The 17,760-nt window shown below is 43.8% G+C and overlaps 1 protein-coding gene across 14 annotated transcripts in view; it reads right to left on the bottom strand.

The window, feature by feature from the left end:
* Tut7 (terminal uridylyl transferase 7) overlaps positions 1-17,760 on the bottom strand; it is a 54,206-nt gene that overhangs the window by 35,598 nt on the left and 848 nt on the right. For 13 of the 14 annotated variants that reach the window (XM_006253531.3, XM_063276706.1, XM_063276707.1 and 10 more), the window contains exons 2-10: positions 16,675-17,225; positions 11,479-11,660; positions 11,070-11,186; positions 10,324-10,501; positions 9,671-9,759; positions 6,089-6,140; positions 5,167-5,236; positions 4,235-4,361; positions 3,037-3,156 (exon numbers count right to left, since the gene is read on the bottom strand). In XM_006253531.3, coding sequence (XP_006253593.1) covers positions 3,037-3,156; positions 4,235-4,361; positions 5,167-5,236; positions 6,089-6,140; positions 9,671-9,759; positions 10,324-10,501; positions 11,070-11,186; positions 11,479-11,660; positions 16,675-17,194 — 1,455 coding nt within the window. In that variant the 5' untranslated portion in view covers positions 17,195-17,225. Of the gene's footprint in view, positions 1-3,036; positions 3,157-4,234; positions 4,362-5,166; positions 5,237-6,088; positions 6,141-9,670; positions 9,760-10,323; positions 10,502-11,069; positions 11,187-11,478; positions 11,661-16,674; positions 17,226-17,584; positions 17,742-17,760 lie in introns of those variants that run through there. The other variant, XM_039096239.2, reaches the window with a different exon arrangement.

Here is a 17,760-nt window from a genome sequence, read left to right as displayed (position 1 = left end):
AAAAAGACAATCTCCTGTAGCCCAGCTGGCTTCAAATTTGCAAGTCTTGTAGCCAAGACTGGCCTGAATCCATCTTCCTGCCTCTGCCTTCTCAGTGCTGGGGTTGCAAGTGTACACCACTATGCCTGGCTTTAAGAGATGCCTGTTCTCTCATGTCCAATAACAACCTGTATCTTTACCTACTCAATCCATGGCTCACTACTCACGACACAGAACTGGCATTCTCGATGAACCAAGTCTTCTGGCACTGTGAGCTTGCCTCCGGCCTGCAGGTGCTCTGACGTCACCCATCCTGTCTGCCTCCTACGGCTGCTATTAACCCCTCCACTTGCCTAGGTCTCCTACGTATTCTGCACTTTGAACTTCAAACTTTTTGAACTTGTTTTAACACTGAAGTGAGTTAAACCTAAATGCTGTGTGACTTTAGTTGTAGCTCATACCCTCTGACAGCTTCTACGTCCCAGCATTTAGTTAAAGATGCTCTCTACTCTCTCTTCTTGGGCTCTTCCTAGCCCAGGCTACTTTCAATCTCAATCCTCTAAAAACCATTTGTTTGTTTGTTTGATGTGCATGGGAATCTTGCCTGCAATAGGTCTGTGTACTACAGCCTGGTACCCAGAGGCCAGAAGAGGATGTCAGATCTCTACCATGTGGACACAAGGAATCCAACCTGGGTCCTCTGGAAGAGCAGCCAATGCTTTGCCGTCTGACAGAGACCACTTCTGTGTGGCCTCTCTAACAGGAGTATCTAACAACCTGCTCACATTTACAGTAATCACTGATGTAGGTCAGCTCACTCTCACTTACTCTTAGTCCATTCTTCCTTCCTGTCTCCAGAGCAAAGCTATCACAGCTGAGCGCAGGTCTGACAGCTCTCACTCTGGGGCCACTCTGGGGTCACTCTGGGGTCACTCTGGGGTCACTGTTCCGGTTGGATGTTAAATGTTCCCCAAAGGCCCACGTGTTGAAGGCTTTGTTGGCAGTCTATGGTGCTTCTTGGGAGGAGGAAAGTGTAGGCTCATGAAAAGACGTTAGGTCACTGAGCGCACACCCTGAAAGGGGACCCTGGGACCTTAGGCATCTCTCTCCTGTGTGTGCTTGGGACGGTGTGGGAGGGTAACTCCATTCGTACATGTGGGAAGCCAGAGGACCACCTTGGGTGGTGTTCCTCAGGACGGGTCTACCCTGGTTTTGGAGATGTCATTTGGTCTGACACCCACTAAATGTGCCGAGGATGACTGGCCAGAGCACTGGAATTACTAATACACATCCGGATGCCTGTGCTGTGTTTTAGGCTGACTTGGGTCCTCATGTTTACTTTATCAACCCGAGTATCTCTACAGCATGACCCCTACACCTGTCTTTCTCTACTGTGGCTCCTCTGAGGAGAGCAGTCTCGAATGATAAATGTTCTACCGCAGTGATGCACACACAGGGTTACTAAAGGCCAATGTGGCAGAGCCAAGACAACAGAGTGAAACCAGCAATGTTCATCTCTCAGGAGAGCCACTGCAGCAGCCAGGCCCACTGACACCCAGGAAGCAGCTCTCGGCTCAGGCACCCTGACTTTTTTTATATTGAACAATATCTAAAAATTGCACTCTAAACACTATAAACATTGTTTTATATTGTGAACATTTTGGATCCTTTATGCTTTGACAAAACAAATACAGTTTTGTTTGCTTCATCAGGTAATTAATTTGGTCAGCAAGCAGCAGACTGTAACACCTTCTTCATGAAGTAACTGCTTAAAGCACTTTTTTTCTTTTTTGTTTTTGTTTTTAGGAAGGGGGTTTTGCTATAACCCAGGCTATCCTTAAATCTGCCATTCTCTTGCCTCGACCTCCAGAGTGTTAAGATTACAGGTGTGTTCCATCATATTGACATGGAGAAGGTCTTTATACCACATTCCCACTGTCAGTGTGTGAACACGGGCCCATCAGGATGCAGGTGTGTGCTCAACACTCAGCCCTAGCCTTTGCCTCACCTTTGCATCTTCAAACTATTTTTCAAGGCAAGATCTCACTAGGTTCCTAAGGTAAATGGTGCTGAACTCATTCTAGCCCAGATTAGTTTTGCCCTTGTAGTCCTCCTGCCTCAGCCTCCTGTCTAGCTGATATAAGAGGCCTGTAACCCCAAGTTAGACAAAAGTGTTTTGTTGCTAAAGATGGCAGCCATAAAGGTAACCCAGAACATCACTGAAGGTGTGACTGTGAAGCTCTATATCTCACAAGGCAGGCGATGATCAGATTCTGTTCCCTTTGGTTTTACAGGCTACAGGGGAAGCCAGAGATGCAGACTGCTATGGTCCCAGAAACTGCAGCCTCAGACAAGAGGATATGCTGAAGTGTTTGAGGTAGCATGGCCAACAGTGTAACTCAGTCTCCAAATCAAATCAACAATGATAAAAATAAGACATGGAGATGCTAAATAAAATCAAGTATCAAGGGGGCTGGAGAGGTGGCTCAGTGGTTAAGAGCACCCGACTGCTCCTCCTGAGGTCCTGAGTTCAAATCCTAGCAACCACATGGTGGCTCACAACCATCTGTAATGAGATCTGATGCCCTCTTCTGGTGTGTCTGAAGGCAGCTACAGTGTACTCATATACAATAAATAAAATCTTAGAAAAAAATTATAAAAAAAAAAATCAAGTATCAAGTCAGAAAACCAAGGGCAATGAAAAATTCACATCCAACTCAGAGTTGTTTCAAAAAGAAATCCTAAGTTCAATTCCCAGCAACCACACGGTGGCTCCCAACCATCTGTAATGGAATCTGATGCCCTCTTCTGGTGTGTCTGAAGAGAGTGACGGTGTACTCACATACATAAAATAAATAAATAAAATCTTTAAAAATAGTATTATCCATGTACAGGGTAACATATTGTAATCAAACACTAATATTTCAGTAATGAAAGTATGGTAGAATAATTAGGTCTCATTGGTAGAATAATTAGGTACGTAGATACTAGGTACATAGATACTTGTATAAGGAATTTAATAAAGTAACTATCAGACACAACTAGAAAATGTCATACCCATGATCCTAGATAAACTGGCAAGAGAGGTTCTTTTCTTTGCTGAAGGAAGAAAACAGCCATCAGAGCAAACACATATGGCGGCAGGCCTCCTTCTTCAGGGCGATCGATGCTACAAAGCTACAAAACACCAAAAGCACACATTAATGGTATTAGTTTCAGGGTTGCTGGGTACTGAAACCATAGCCTCAATGTAGTAGCAAACTCTCTGCCCCTGAGCCACACCCTTAGCTTCTGTCGGGTTTTCGAGATTCACCAAGTTAAAACCAGGGAATCCTGTTCATCTCAGACTCAAGCACTGGAACCTTCTAACATAGCTGTACCTGAATCAGTCCGAGCTTTAGCTCTGAATCTCTGTGTTGAACTGGATGTTTTATTGTTGAGGTTATGTTCCTGAGACAGGGCATTGGTGTGCACTAGTTCAGGCTGTCCTAGCACTTGAGAGTGTCTTGCCTCAGCCTCCTCAGTGCTGGGGATGTGTGCTAACACCTAGCCAGCTGTCATCTCATCTCACTGGGACTGCTTCCTCCGACACTGACAAACAACAACTCATCTAGAACACCATGGGACTGTGAGGCAAAGACAGTAACTGCTGTCTCTCCGAAGTCTCTGCCCATGTTACTGAGAATGACATAAGGAGACATCTCAGGTATGACCACGCCCTAGGAAACCCTCCACAAAGACACTGAAATAAACTTCTGAGGTATGTTCCACAAGATTCAACCCAAACTTGATTTTTAATAAGCATTATAAGTCACTTTATCCTCTGAGGAATAATGTCACTCTGAAATAGAAACTTTGACCTTCCCTTCTGTGTATATTAAAGTTTCTAGTCCAATATTCTGACATCCACTCTCTTGATGCCTATAAATACACATCTGGTGCAAGGCGTGGTGGCGCACATCTGTAACCTCAGCACCTAGGGCAAAGACGCAGATAACTGGAGCCTGGTCTACAGAATGAGTTCCAGACCAGCCAGTGCTGCCAGAGCAAACCCAACCAAACCAGACAAAACAAATCCAACAAAAATACAAGCAAGCAAACAAAAACAAAGGAGGAGGAGGGGGAGGAGGAGGAAAAAGGGAAGGAGGAGGGGAGGAAGAGAAAGAAGGGGAAGAGGAAGGAGGAGAGGAAGAGGAGGAGGAGGAGGAAGAGGAAGAGGAAGAGGAGACCCACTACCACCACCACCCAACCTTACCTTTGCCCAGTATCTAAACGCAATCACCAGAGGAAGCAGCCTTGGCTCCAGTTTTCCAAGAGCCGTTAGATGCTTTGTGGTCAGCCAGGCGTTTTCGTTTCCTGCACTTACTTTACAAAGAAGGCCACTGTTGGGGAGGGGAGGATGGGATGGAAAGAGAAAAACCACGTTAGGTAGGGATCAGTGTTCACTTCTTTAAGTGGGAGTCAAAGCCAGCTCCTCTGCAAGAGCAGCCAGGGCTCTTCTCCAGCTCTGAACTGGAGTCAAAGAAGAAATAAAGGCAATCATTTTGAGTGGATTTGTGGGTCAGAACCAGGACTGTATGTTTTCAAGTAGTAAAAATATTTTAGGAAGAACACAGGAATAGAAATGATCAAAGGCCCACTCTGGTCATCCCAAGGGTATACTTAAAGTTTTCTCCCAAGTCAAAGGGGTTTGCTTAAGGAAGAGTCAGCAGAACCTACAAAGTGCTTGCCCGCTCGGTGGGGCCACCCTGAGCACTCTCTCAGGTGCCACAGATGCTACAGAGAACAACGGCAAAGAAGGTGCTTACGGGAAGCCACTGTTCCAGCAGGCTGATTCCCACCTAGGTGAAATGTGTGAGGACACCTCTAACACTTTATTTTCCTTTTCTTACAATGAACGTGTAGGACATGGCCAGGGAGAAGTCAAGTGGCAATCAGACAAGGAGCCTACAATTCTGTAAGTTAGACCTTGAGATGTAACAAAGTCCTTGAGTTCTGGCAATCTGAGAAGCTGGTGGTGCATCCCTGTGACCCCATCACAGCAGCAGGCACACTGCCACAAGATGACGGCCAGTCTGGGTTCCATGGAAAATGCAAGGCCATTCTGGGTTATACATGCTTAGACCTTATCTCAAAAACCCAAAATAAAATAAATCCCATAATATAGTAGCTTAAAGACACAGAAACCTTTGCTTATGTCTGCATACCACCACAGGAACCCGGGCATGGAAATCAGCATCAACATCAATGAAGCAGTCTGAGGAAAGAGGAAAAACAGTCAGACAAGTGAATTAAAAGCTCTCCGTAGAGCAGACCCAGGAGAGCCTAAGCAAGCTGTGGTCTGAGATGCCGCTAACACACAGCCCTCAGGTGACTTAGAGGAGAGAACACTGGGTCCAAGACCTAAATCATCACAGACAACGTCCTAATCTTTCAAAGCTAGTTAGTGTCTGATCAGAACTGACTGCAGTGCATTTATGTGGACAAGCTAATTAGAAATGCGCACCGGAGACTAAAGCTAGATCGATGTGAAAGCAACTGACTCATGGTGTCAAACTATGTATCTATTGAAACAAGACGAATGGTTAAGTGCTTCTCATACCAAAAGAGAAGATAAGAATGCCTAACCCAAGGAAAAGAGCAGTTTGATGAGGCCTAGCTACTGAGGAAAAGCAATAAGCCCCAAGAGGAATTCTGTATTGGAGAAGACAACCGATGAGCCCACTTGGGAGCAACTGTCTTTGAGTTCATTAGTCAGGGCAGGCCCCTCCTATTTACCACTTGTAACATTGATCTAAACCATCAATAAAGCAGATTACTATGAATTTATTCCTAAGAGTAAATATCACATATTTTGCATTTTTTGCTCATAATCCAGGGCTCATTAATCCTGATTATTGTCAAACAGCTGTCCGACTGGTGGTCCTGGGAGAGTTAGCTGGACTATAGTTAATAATTCAAGGACATTTACTTTTATTTTTGCTTTGGATTTTACCCGTAAGTAATTTTTAGGAGTGAATTTTCTACTTTCAGTTTGGTAGTAAGATATATTAAAATTTATAGACAGAAGACAAAATCAGAAGCAAAATGTGGAAGAATTTGGCCTTACCACTGTTCTTTAAACATTCTTGAACAAGTAAGAGGACATCTGGCTGAGACATCTAGGAAATAAATGAATGAATACATGAGATAATCCCTAAGCACTTTTGTCTCTCTGGTGTAATACAGTCTGAAGTTCCCCAAATTTGCTTTCCAAATAAGAAATGACCATCGCTACAGGTGAAGAGAATAGCCAAGGCTGTATAAGGCCAACAAGGAACACATGAGGACGCATGCCTGGGCAAATGACTCACTACAAAGTAACCCTGTACAAACTCAGTCTTTCTATTGCAACAAAGTTCCCCTAACTCTGAGCAGCTGTAGTAATTCTAAAATCAGTATCTCCCTTCTCAAAACTTTGTTCTACATTGGACCAAAACCCTTTAAAATTCTATAATGAATCCTTAAATATGTTTCTTTTGTTGTTGGTTTGAGGTGTTTTGTTTACAGATTTATTTTTATTTGTGTGTGTCTGTATGTCCTGAAAAGATCAGAAGAGGTGTCAGAACCTCAGAACAGGAGTCATAGAAGGTTGTAAGCCTTCTGATCAAAGGGCTGGGAGCCAAACTTGTCCTCTGGAAAAGGAACAAGCACAGGTACTGCTGAGCCATCACTCTAGCCTTTGCGGTTTTTTGACCCTATGTCAGCTGAGGCTGGCCTCAAACTCACAGCAATCCTCCTACGTTGCCTCCTCATTACTTTGACTGCAGGTAAAAGCCACCCTCCCAATTCAAGGGTCCTGAAAAGTCCTATTGATAGCATACTGTTGTTAGGTCAAAGTCCAGTTCTTACTACACAGCCTTCAAGAATCTGTACAACTAACTGACCCAGGTCTCTACATCCTAAGCAGAGTTCTATGGAAATGTGCGCCCTTTGAGGATGCTAAGTCCATGCTCAGAACTTGTCTGTCACCCAGCCCTGTTTCTCTGTGAAGCTCACTATAGTTAACAGCTTACAATATAATTAATAGCTTACAAGTGCCACCAGAAAGCCAGGCCTATCTTGTCCTTTAAAACCTAGCATAGAGCCTATATACAGCATGGGCTTAGTGAAAAATTGCAACATGAATGACACCAAATCAAAATAACTGCTGGGTTGGGGATTTAGCTCAGTGGTAGAGAGCTTGCCTAGGAAGTGCAAGGCCCTGGGTTCGGTCCCCAGCTCCAGAAAAAACAAACAAACAAACAAAATAACTGCTAAGGTTTACTCTGATAAATCACTTATCAAAATTTGGATCTTAAAATACTATTAAGATTGGGGCTGGAAATGTGAAGAACACATACTGTTCCCCAGAGGACCCGAGTTTAGTCCCCAGAGACCACAGAGCACATTTAACCATCACTTGTAATACCAGCTTCTGGGAGACTCTAATGCTTCTGGCGTTTGAAGGCACAACTACGCCCGTGTGCAGATACCCACATGAACACATACACACACATGCACACAAAATTCTTTAAGAAACAGTAAAGTCTGTGGGTAACCTAACCAGGGAACTATAGAATTAAACACAGGAAGGAAGGTGAGGCTATGAACAAGAATATCAAGGAGTCTAACTCAGAATCTGTTTGTTGCTGTTTCAAAGACAGGATCTCACTATGTAACCCTGGCTGACCTAGTCCTTCATGTGTAGACCAGGCTGGCCTCAAACTCAGAGACCCACCTGCCTCTAGGATTAAAGACATGTGCTACCATGCCTGGCCTCAGAATCTATATTCATAACAAACAATTAAACTGAGCATAGACCAACTCTAAACAAAACAGTTGGAAGCAGAGTAGGTCAATCAATTGATAATCTAAGTTCCTTCTGGCTTTGAAGTTCTGACTTACCTATGTCTTTGGGAATCATATTTCACCAAAATGTAGGCTTATACACCTGGGGTGTGTGTGTGTGTGTGTGTGTGTGTGTGTGTGTGTGTGTGTGTGTTGAGGGCATCCTTACTTTATGCTTTGCTCCTTTGCTTTGTCTGATGAGAGCCTTGAAATCCTGCTAGTCCTGCCTCCAGCTCTCTAGTACTGGGATTACGGATGTGTTCCACCATTTGAGATTAGGTGTGGCTGTTTTTTTTTTTTTTTTTGAAAAGTGTAATTACTTTAATTACATTTATTCATTGTGTGTATATGGGGAGACATACATATGGCTAGAGGACAGTTTGTGACACTCAGGGATTGAACTCAAGTCATCAGATTTGGGGACAAGCACCTTTACCCACTGAGCCATCTCTCTGGCCCATCACTATTACTATTATTATTATTATTGCTATATAAAAGGGGAACTTGGGGGGCTGGGGATTTAGCTCAGTGGTAGAGCGCTTACCTAGGAAGCGCAAGGCCCTGGGTTCGGTCCCCAGCTCCGGAAAAAAAGAACCCAAAAAAAAAAAGGGGGGGGGGGAACTTGGGAGTTATTTAGGTTTCCAGATCATGAATATTTGTAAATATTATTTCTAATATTATAAATGTAATATTTATATGTAATACTATATCATATATAGTATAATACATATGTATAATATATAATATATAAAGCATAAATATATTATATTGTAATATTATAAATATTACAAATATACTATTTAAACATTTGCCTTCCTTTCCTGTCATAGGAAGGTTGATTTTATGGAAAGAATTTAAACTTTCTGAATTCAAAGACACATAGAATCCTCCCAGGACTCATATGTTTAGAAAACCAACATTACAAGTAAGTAGGGAGGATCTGTAGCAAAATAAGCATGAAAATTTGTAAAGTAAAAATTAAAATTCTGAAGCTAAAGTCATAAAATAAAAATTCTCAGGGAGCGCTGTCACGGTCATACTCTTAACTATCAAAATATATTCACATCCAAGTCACACTCAAAAGATTCTGCTTTTTACCACCAGACAGCCACCACAAGCCTCAAGCGTGCTGCCTGGAAAAGCCTGTGCCCATGGGCACCACAGCAAGCTTATCTCTGAGCATCCCCACTGGGCAGAGCTCAGAGAAGGGCACAGCCTCAGCCTGGCAGTGAAGGGCCAGGCTTCCTCACAGTCTATGTGATCCTGAGGGCTCCCACGGTGAAGTATGTTTGCTGATCAGCCATTAAATTCTGAGCATTCCCCAATCTAGAAGCCTTGCCCTGACCTCGCTGAGAGCCTCTGCCACTCTGTTAAGAAGGTAGCTGTCATGTCCATTTTCAGAGGGACAGAAGCGATAAGGACACTAAGATCTGTGTGCTTCTGATAAAGAGCCAAATCACCAACTGGCTGGATAGTCTATGACCAAGCAGGTCTGCCAGGCGGCTGAAACTGTACAAATGTGCCCATGTACCGAAGCAATACAAACAACTTAAGGAAAGACAGGGGCGAAGGAGCCAAGAGCACTCAGTCTTCCAGAGTTCAGATCCCAGCACCCACATAGATGGCTCACAAGCTCCAGGGGATCTGATGGCCTTTCTGGCCCTCATGGGCACCTACACACATCTGGTGTGTGCTCGAGCGTGCATGTGCATGCACGCACACGCAATATAAAGCACACAAATATAAAACTTCTTAAATGCTAAACAAATGAGAATTCTACGTGAGTGTGAGTGTGAAGTCCAGCAGATCATTTTGTACTTACGACAGCTGGAAACTGAACATCAATGTTCACATCAGAGTCTCTGAAGCCCAGCCTGCTACAGGACGATCCATAAAGCCTAAGAGAACAGTCTGAAAAGAAGCAAGCACATGGGAGTCTCAGGAGTGAAGTCTTTCTAGAGCGTCAAGAAACACTGCTACTTAAAACACAATCACGGGTCAAAGCTGTTGCCCAGAAGCAGGATATGTATGCTGAGACCAGACACTTACAAAGGACTGCAAGCCATTTGCTCAGCGTTTCTGACTTCAGCCACTCCTGCCATGAGCTGTGAAGCATGCTAAAGACTCCTACATGATCATGCTCATATTTTGTGTAGAAAACTGTCATAATTTTATGTAGTTGAAAAGGACACATTGTTTTAAAACCTACAGTATCACCATAAGCTAATGCAAGCATTTCTTTCTAATGTCAGCATGCACACATAGCTCTACCTTACTATAAGCAGTAGGCTTCACTAACTGGGACCCCAACAGCAGTCCCAGTCTTGGGGTCCCCAACAGCAATCCTGGTCTTGGGACCCCCTGCCTCAGCCTCCATAAGCCTTATGGGCAGCATCCCGTGGCCAGGCCATAAGTTAATGCTTCTTAGGGAAAAGCAACCTGAACTATGAGGCACTTTTACAAGCTAGAACATACCTGGTAGTTTGTGCTGGAACACGTTTTCCATGGCACACTTAATTTCTAGCCTCTGATCCAAGTTTTCATTGTGTAAACCAAACTCCTGCACCACTCTGTCAATGGCGCTGCCGACTGCATGTATCTGGGAGGGTGCTGGTGGGGGCAGTGTGGTAAGCAATTCTTCTTCCTGCTTTTCCTTGTAAGATCAACAGTAAGATTAAAGTGACTCGTGTGCAGCTGTTTCTTTTGCTACGACAGGACCTATAGGATTTCCTGGGATCTTTGTAGCCTTCCTTATCTTGGACATGGTGGTCTTTATCCTATCAAACATACACACGCTCTATGTACTTAATATGGGTGATAAGGAGTAGGCAGGAATACAGAGAAAGCATGGATAGCAACCACAAAATTAGGATCCTTATTATCTGCATAAGAACACCAAGATCCCACCAACGGCTTCTTACATACTAACTCTGGACTTGGGGAAATTCACAGGGCTACCCAGCAAACACATCTGACTAGTGGAGAAGTATTCTGGCTAGAATACATTCAGTAGTTTGTTTGTTTGTTTTTAAATACACCTGTAGTGGGTTTAAAGAGTGCACTACTGAGCGCTCATGCATCTCCCAGGGAAGGCAAGGGAACGACAATCCTAGCACACGTGATGTATAAGGTAGGTGTGTCATATTTTCAACCAAACCAGAAATACGCCTGCGTTTTAATGAAGAGTATTCGTCTGTTTCAATCACCAGAGACCCACTCACCTTAAGGTTCTTCTTGTGCCTCTTCTCCTTGATGTGCTTATGTGCGAACGGGATGGAGTCAATCAAGGCATCGCACAGTTTACAGGTGTACTTTGCTGTTGGGCAATTTCGTGATCGCTACAGTTTGAAAAGATGGACAGAAAGTTGTATCTCCAAACACAGAGAAAATTAGCCAGCCAGAACAATGGTTTCCCCATTGCTTCCAAACTTGACAGTCATTCTTATTTAAATACAAGGCCTTAACTCTTCATTTTCCTAACCCTCGATGATTATCCCTTAGCATACAGACTTACACACTGATGAAGAAGGGAAAGCCTAATTCTTTGAGGCAAATACTGCAATTGTTAACACAGTGTAGAGTGAGATTTAGAGGTGATCTAGCAAATGCATCCATAAAGACTTTAGTTACCCTTTTCAGTCTCTCAATGCAGTCTCTCTTGAGCCGCTCCTCAGCCTGCTGTAGGCCCAGCAACTCCTTGGTTGAAAGGACGGACTCGTCGATCACAGGACCTTCTAACTCTCCGTCCTGCTCAATGTCCTCCGTTCTAGTCCTCCGTGGCTTACGAGGTCTGGACCGCTGTTTCTTGTTTTCTTAAGTTAGGGGACAATATGGGTGGTGATGAAAACTATCAGTAAGGCGTAGAAGTTTCTTCCTATAAATGCATTTATTTACACATAGTACTAGGTATTGAACCCAGGTCCTCCCTCATCCATGCTGGCAAGTGTTAGGCCCTGCCTGAGCTCTACCCACAAGCCCATGTGAACTTATTTCAATGACAGAAGAAGCCTGAACACTGAACAAAGGCGAGGGCACCTCTCCATGAACACCAATCCACAGAAACAACTGAGATTTAAAAGGATCATATTTTCCATAGGATTTGATTTTATCTCCTCCCACATTACACTGCTGCGTACTCATGCAACAGCAGAAATCTCCCACTCAAGGCAGATATGACGGCACTTCTAATCCACTTGATGCTGTAAGGGACACACATGACACTCCCAGCCAAACTGTAAACGCACCTATGCTTTGATAGAGAATATTCCTATCTACTTGATTTCCTTTTAAAGTGAAGAACCCAGGTAGGGGAAAATGGACAATATTGTATATACCCGGAGAACTTGGAAACTGTGATCCTTTTCTTACATGGTTCATAAAAATTCATTTAGCTACAAATTCAGCCTTCAGTCCTAATTGGATTCCTCCATTAAGAGGAAAATCTCCAAGCCAAAGTTGTATTCACTGAGCACACAGTTCCCACTCAGGTTTGCCACACACCAGTGACAGGCCAAGCACATGACACAGTTGGCAGTTAAAAGCCGGAGTTTTTCCTAAATACATGTACTAGGGACTCTGTTAGGCCTACAATCTGCAGAATAACTAAGTAAACCAAGCTAACAACTTCTCAACCTGGGAAGAATATAACAATTTTGAGACTGAACTTTAAAAACTGTGGAGAGGGTTGAGGATTTAGCTCAGTGGTAGAACGCTTGCCTAGAAAGCACAAGGCCCTGGGTTCGGTCCCCAGCTCCGGGGGAAAAAAAAAAAACAAAACTGTGGAGAGCAGCCTTGATACTCCAATCAGGTTCTAAAGACAATGGAAGTGAATCGTAACACGGGGCTTAACTATTTCCAAGCTAAAATTCTGATTAGGGAATAGAGAGATGGCTCAGTGGAAGGAGCTCCTGCAGAGGACCTGAGTTCTGTTCACGGCATCCATGTAGCCTCTGCAGGCACCTGCACATGCACAAACCCATGAAAATCAAACGGTAAAACGTTTTAACAAGTCTGATTAAACACATGGGATTGTCTTCATTGGCTTTCCACAGATTAGTGCTTGGAAGAAGTTTGCATAAGGCGATCTCTCTCCAGCTTTCAGAGGGACTCATGACTTAGCAACGGCACTGCCTTGGCTAACTGCAGGAAGGAACTCTGGGTGGAAAAGAAAGTATAGAGCTACCAGTTTTAAAGAATACTACTGCTGGGGCTAGAGAGATGGCTCAGCAGCTAAGAAGGCTTCCAACCATCTGTGGATTTGAGTTGCAGGGGATCTGACGTCCCAGGGGAATCCTCTGGCCACCATAGGCTTCTATACACAGATGGTGCACAGGTACATCCAAGCAGGCACGTATGCACATACACATAAGACGATAATAAACAGGTAGGTATTAAATAATAAATCAGTACATTCTTATGAAAATAAAGGATGCCACTGCCATGCTGGGAACTTAGCTAAATGACACTGTTCCCATCACACACACTGGCACTAAGACTGAAAACCCCCCATCAAACAATAGCAGTCAACTGCGGCTGGGGCACTGAGGCAAGAGGACGGAGGCCATCCATGACTTCTGGGGAGGGAGAGCTGAACAAAGTACTGAGTGATGCTGACAGCAAGCACCACTACCCTGTTCCATGGCAGAAGGCAGTGCTTTTATGTGCCCAACTCCTCCGACCCCTGTGGTACTTCCCACATCCATGCCGGGGTAAGCCCCACTCTGCAGATGGGGACCCCCACTCTGCAGATGGGGACCCCCACTCTGCAGATGGTAACATTGGTAGTCTTGGAGAATGAAGTGACATGTCTAAGGGCACAGGGCCAAGGCAAAATAAAGATCTGAAATGCAGTTTAAAATACGGGAGAAGTCAGCCTTGTACTGCCCAGTAAGCAAAGTGAGGGGAAATCCCTACATAGCCCCACATTAGGAACAGACGGAACAGGGCTGTCAAGGCCTGCAGGGACAAACTGTGAAACAAGTTCACTGGAGCAGCTCTGGAAGAGCAAAGAGCCCCAAGAAGGTCACCCTAACTACTGACGGGAAGATGTCGGGTTCCTGGGGCTGTCATAACTCCAGTCACAGCAGACATTTGATGGATGTTTCCTGCCAGCCTATTAATGACATTGCCCCAAAGACTTTACATCACCAACCTAGGACAATGAGGGTTGAGGGAGGGACAATAATGTCAAAATGAAAAAAACAAAACAAAACTGTGCTTTAAGAGCTTTAAAAATCAACTTTAATATAATTTATCACATCTCAGTTTGAGTGATCCTTATTATTGAAGGCCAGGGGATTGCACCTGTTACTCCCAGAACAAGGGAGGGAGAACCAGAGGAAGCTGAGTGTGAGGTGACCTCATCAACGTGCAGAGTTTGAGGCCCACCAAAGCTACACAGAGACCCTGCCTCAAAAAGAAAAATTAAGATATTCCCTTCAATGATCTTAGGGTCATTTCCATGCACTGCAAATTTACACATCAAATTAAACTCCTCTCCATTGTATGTGATCTTATACAAAAACCTTAATGTTTCCTTAATAAAGATTTTCAAGGGAAACTATCAATTTCTTCCTTTGGCAACCTGAAACTCCATGCTTTCTACACAAACATTTAAGTGAGCTTCTGTAGACACAGAGCCAGTGCACTCCCTGTGCACACCGCTGAGAAGACACCTCTCCAGTCATTCTAAAGCTGAATGAGAACATGTATAAGCGGTTCTTGGTCTGCATTTGGTTCTTTTAATATTTCTAGCTGCCAAGCGCAAGGCCCTGGGTTCGGTCCCCAGCTCCGAAAAAAAGAAAAAAGAAAAAAAAATATTTCTAGTAGAGCGCTTGCCTAGCAGGCGCAAGGCCCTGGGTTCGATCCCCAGCTCCGGAAAAAACTAAAAAAAAAAAAAAAAAAAATTTCTAGCTGCAAAACACTGATCTATAATTCATTATTGTTACTAGTAGCAGTAATTTTAGACAGGGTCTCATTAAATAGCCCTGGTTAGCCTGGAAATCTCTATGTAGACCAGGTTGGTCACAAGTTCACAAGTCTGTCAGCTCTGCTCTTGCACTCTGGGACTAACGGATGTACCTCTTGGCCTGGCTTAAACCATACCTTAAACGTGCCAGTTAATGTGGCCTGGCCAGCTAGTTAGGCCAGTGCTGCACAGGGTTCTTAAAAGCCTCCCTTTCCCCCTTTCTTAATCTTTATCTTGTTTTATTCACAAACCCAGACTGACTGGGAGCTCACCAGGGAGCTGAGGTTGGTCTTCAAGCCCTGATCCTCCTGCTCCACCTCTCAAATGTCTGTCCAGGGAGTTCAGGTTGCCCTCGAATTTTCCATCCTTCCACCTTAGTGTCCGTCCCTACTTCTGGGTTGTAGGCATGTAACATAGACATATCTTAATTTTTTATTTCCATAAGACAAATATAGGTAACAACGTCCACACCTACATGAATGCCTTAATAGAAACACTTAAGGTCTGCACAAAACGTTAAAAAGTAACAGAGAAATCCAAAGCCCAGAAACCACCAGTAAACACTGTTCCCTTGTCAGGACTCCAGGTCCTGCAGCCTGAGGTAATGGCCAGGGTGACAGGAAGCATCCCCAATCTCAGTTTCGATTTCCATCCCTTTTCCATCCAGCACTGCATAAATAAGTCTGGACGATTTTAACATCTCCCATCTGCAGCTGCCCAATTCACAGAAATGTGGCTCCATATCACCTCAGAATCGCACACAACAGCCTTTCTAGCTCAAAGACTTGTTAGGATATGGTTCACTTTACTTTATTTATTTTCTTTTGAGACCGGGTCCTTTTAAACCTTAATTCAGGAAGCAAATACATGAGCATCACTGTGAGGCCAGTCTGGTCTACAGAGCAAATTCCACACCAGGCAGTACCACACAGTGAAACACTGTCTCCAAACAGGCGGCAATTTTTCTAAGTCTAATTTCATACTATAAACAGTTTTCACAACTCACGACTTTATTTCACTTCAGAAAATACATTGACTAGATAGAAATAACTTCCCTGTTTTTAGAAATAATTGCTATACAACATCTCCTTGCACATTTTGGAAAAATGCAATCACCTTGTATCATTATTAAAAAATGTGAAGTTACTTAGAATTGAAGTTTAGCATTGGGAGGTGTAAGCAAGAGAATCTAGTTAAGGCTAGCCTTGGCTACATGAGAAAGAAGCAGATTTTGATTCTTCTGAAAGGGAGCAGCACTGCTTTTATCAACGTTCTGAGTCTCTTTAAATTTCTATTTCCCAAATTCTGTTGTCAAGCTTGTACTCCATCCGCCCCTCCCTGTGTGCATGAGTTTTGGTAAACAGAAACTTGGTTTCTCTCCCGCAGCTTCCTCTTTCCCTGACACCATCTCTCTCCCTTCCTCCTAGCCTTCCTCCCTCTCTTTGTAATATACGCAGCCTATACTGTCTTAACAGTAGACATTTTCAGTTTTATACTGTCGTGTACATCGTGAACATATTTTAAAATTAAAATCATGCACACATAAACAATACGGATTATGGCAATTAGAGGGTGATCTCCCAGGTTAAATGACCACCCTCCTCCACTCCCGTTCCCATGTGGTGTTTACTTTTATAAAATGAGCCTCGCTTTTTTGCTTAGTACTGGGACAGTACTGCACTGTGATGCCCAGCCTGCCTTGGAGCTTGTGGTGGTCCAATGCATGAAATATGGTGACGCTGTCCAACTGTACTATAAACACTAACACAGTCACATCGAACAGCTCATTACTGAAGAGAACAACACTCATCTGGATGAAAATATAACACAGACATATAACCTAGAGACTCGAGGCATACCAGGGCTTCCTGCTTCCACTTCTGTCATGGCTTCTAGGCTGGCGAGGTCTTTCTGAAACAGCCTTCTCACTGCTCTGCAGCCTCTCCCCTCTGGCCACCTGTAGGTGTCTTCACTTTCTTGAAAGGATTCTTTCCTTGACCGGCTTAGGACGGGAATCCTAGGTCCAGGCTTGAACTCTCTCCAGCTATCTGCATTTCCAGCCAGTTCATCAGACAGCCATTTCTTATTCTGATCTTTGTGGTTATCGTTCATCCAAGCAGGCTGACTGTACATCGGGTTTTTAAATGCATATGGGTTGCTGGAGACCGCATACAGTCCTTTCCTGGGGGTGTTCCCATAGTTCCCAGGGGACATCTTTTTTTTTGGAAGGCCCTTTTCCATTTTACTGCTATGGCCTTTAGCATAATCATCCATCATTAAATAATCTTGTTGGGGGTGACCCCTTCTGAAATCATCATCATCAATAATTCCACGGTCTTTAGTGCGCTTCACAAAATAAGGCTTTGCTGTATCTCCCATGGTCTATGACTTCAACTTTCTTACTTCGTACCTGAGAGAAGGCATTTGGGGGAAAACAAAACAAAACAACAAAACTGTAAATAATATCATACCAAAAACTCAAAGTAACACACTGACGCCCTGGCGCATTTTTCCCCCATGTAAAAATTAAATTGTCATCACGTTCATAATAATTACTGCGTTCCAGAAGTTAGGGGGGCTTAGCCTTACTGTGTTCATAAAACTGGTCCTTGTTTAGTACAAACACTTAAATCTGCAGACTCTCCTATATCCTCAAAAAACTAAAGTAATAACTTCTATGAAACGACAGCACCTCTCTTCAAAGTAAACATCCTAAGTCAACACTGTTACAAAACTCCCAAAGCTATTTAAAAAAAAGTTGGCAATTACTTTTAAGTATCAAAGTAGCCAAAACTATGCGAACAGACTTCAGTTTCGATCAACCCCAACTCCATGCTTTACTTTTCAACCCGGCGCGAGCGCTGGGCGAAGGGGCAAGCACTTCCCACCAAGGTACCACTGTAAGGGTCCGAGCTTCCGACCAAGGGACAACGCCAGCTGACTTA

This window comes from Rattus norvegicus, chromosome 17 (genome assembly GCF_036323735.1).
Source record: "Rattus norvegicus strain BN/NHsdMcwi chromosome 17, GRCr8, whole genome shotgun sequence".
NCBI lineage: Eukaryota > Metazoa > Chordata > Mammalia > Rodentia > Muridae > Rattus > Rattus norvegicus.
The sequence above is the reverse complement of the archived record's forward strand: the minus strand, read 5'-3'. Positions and strand labels throughout refer to the sequence as shown.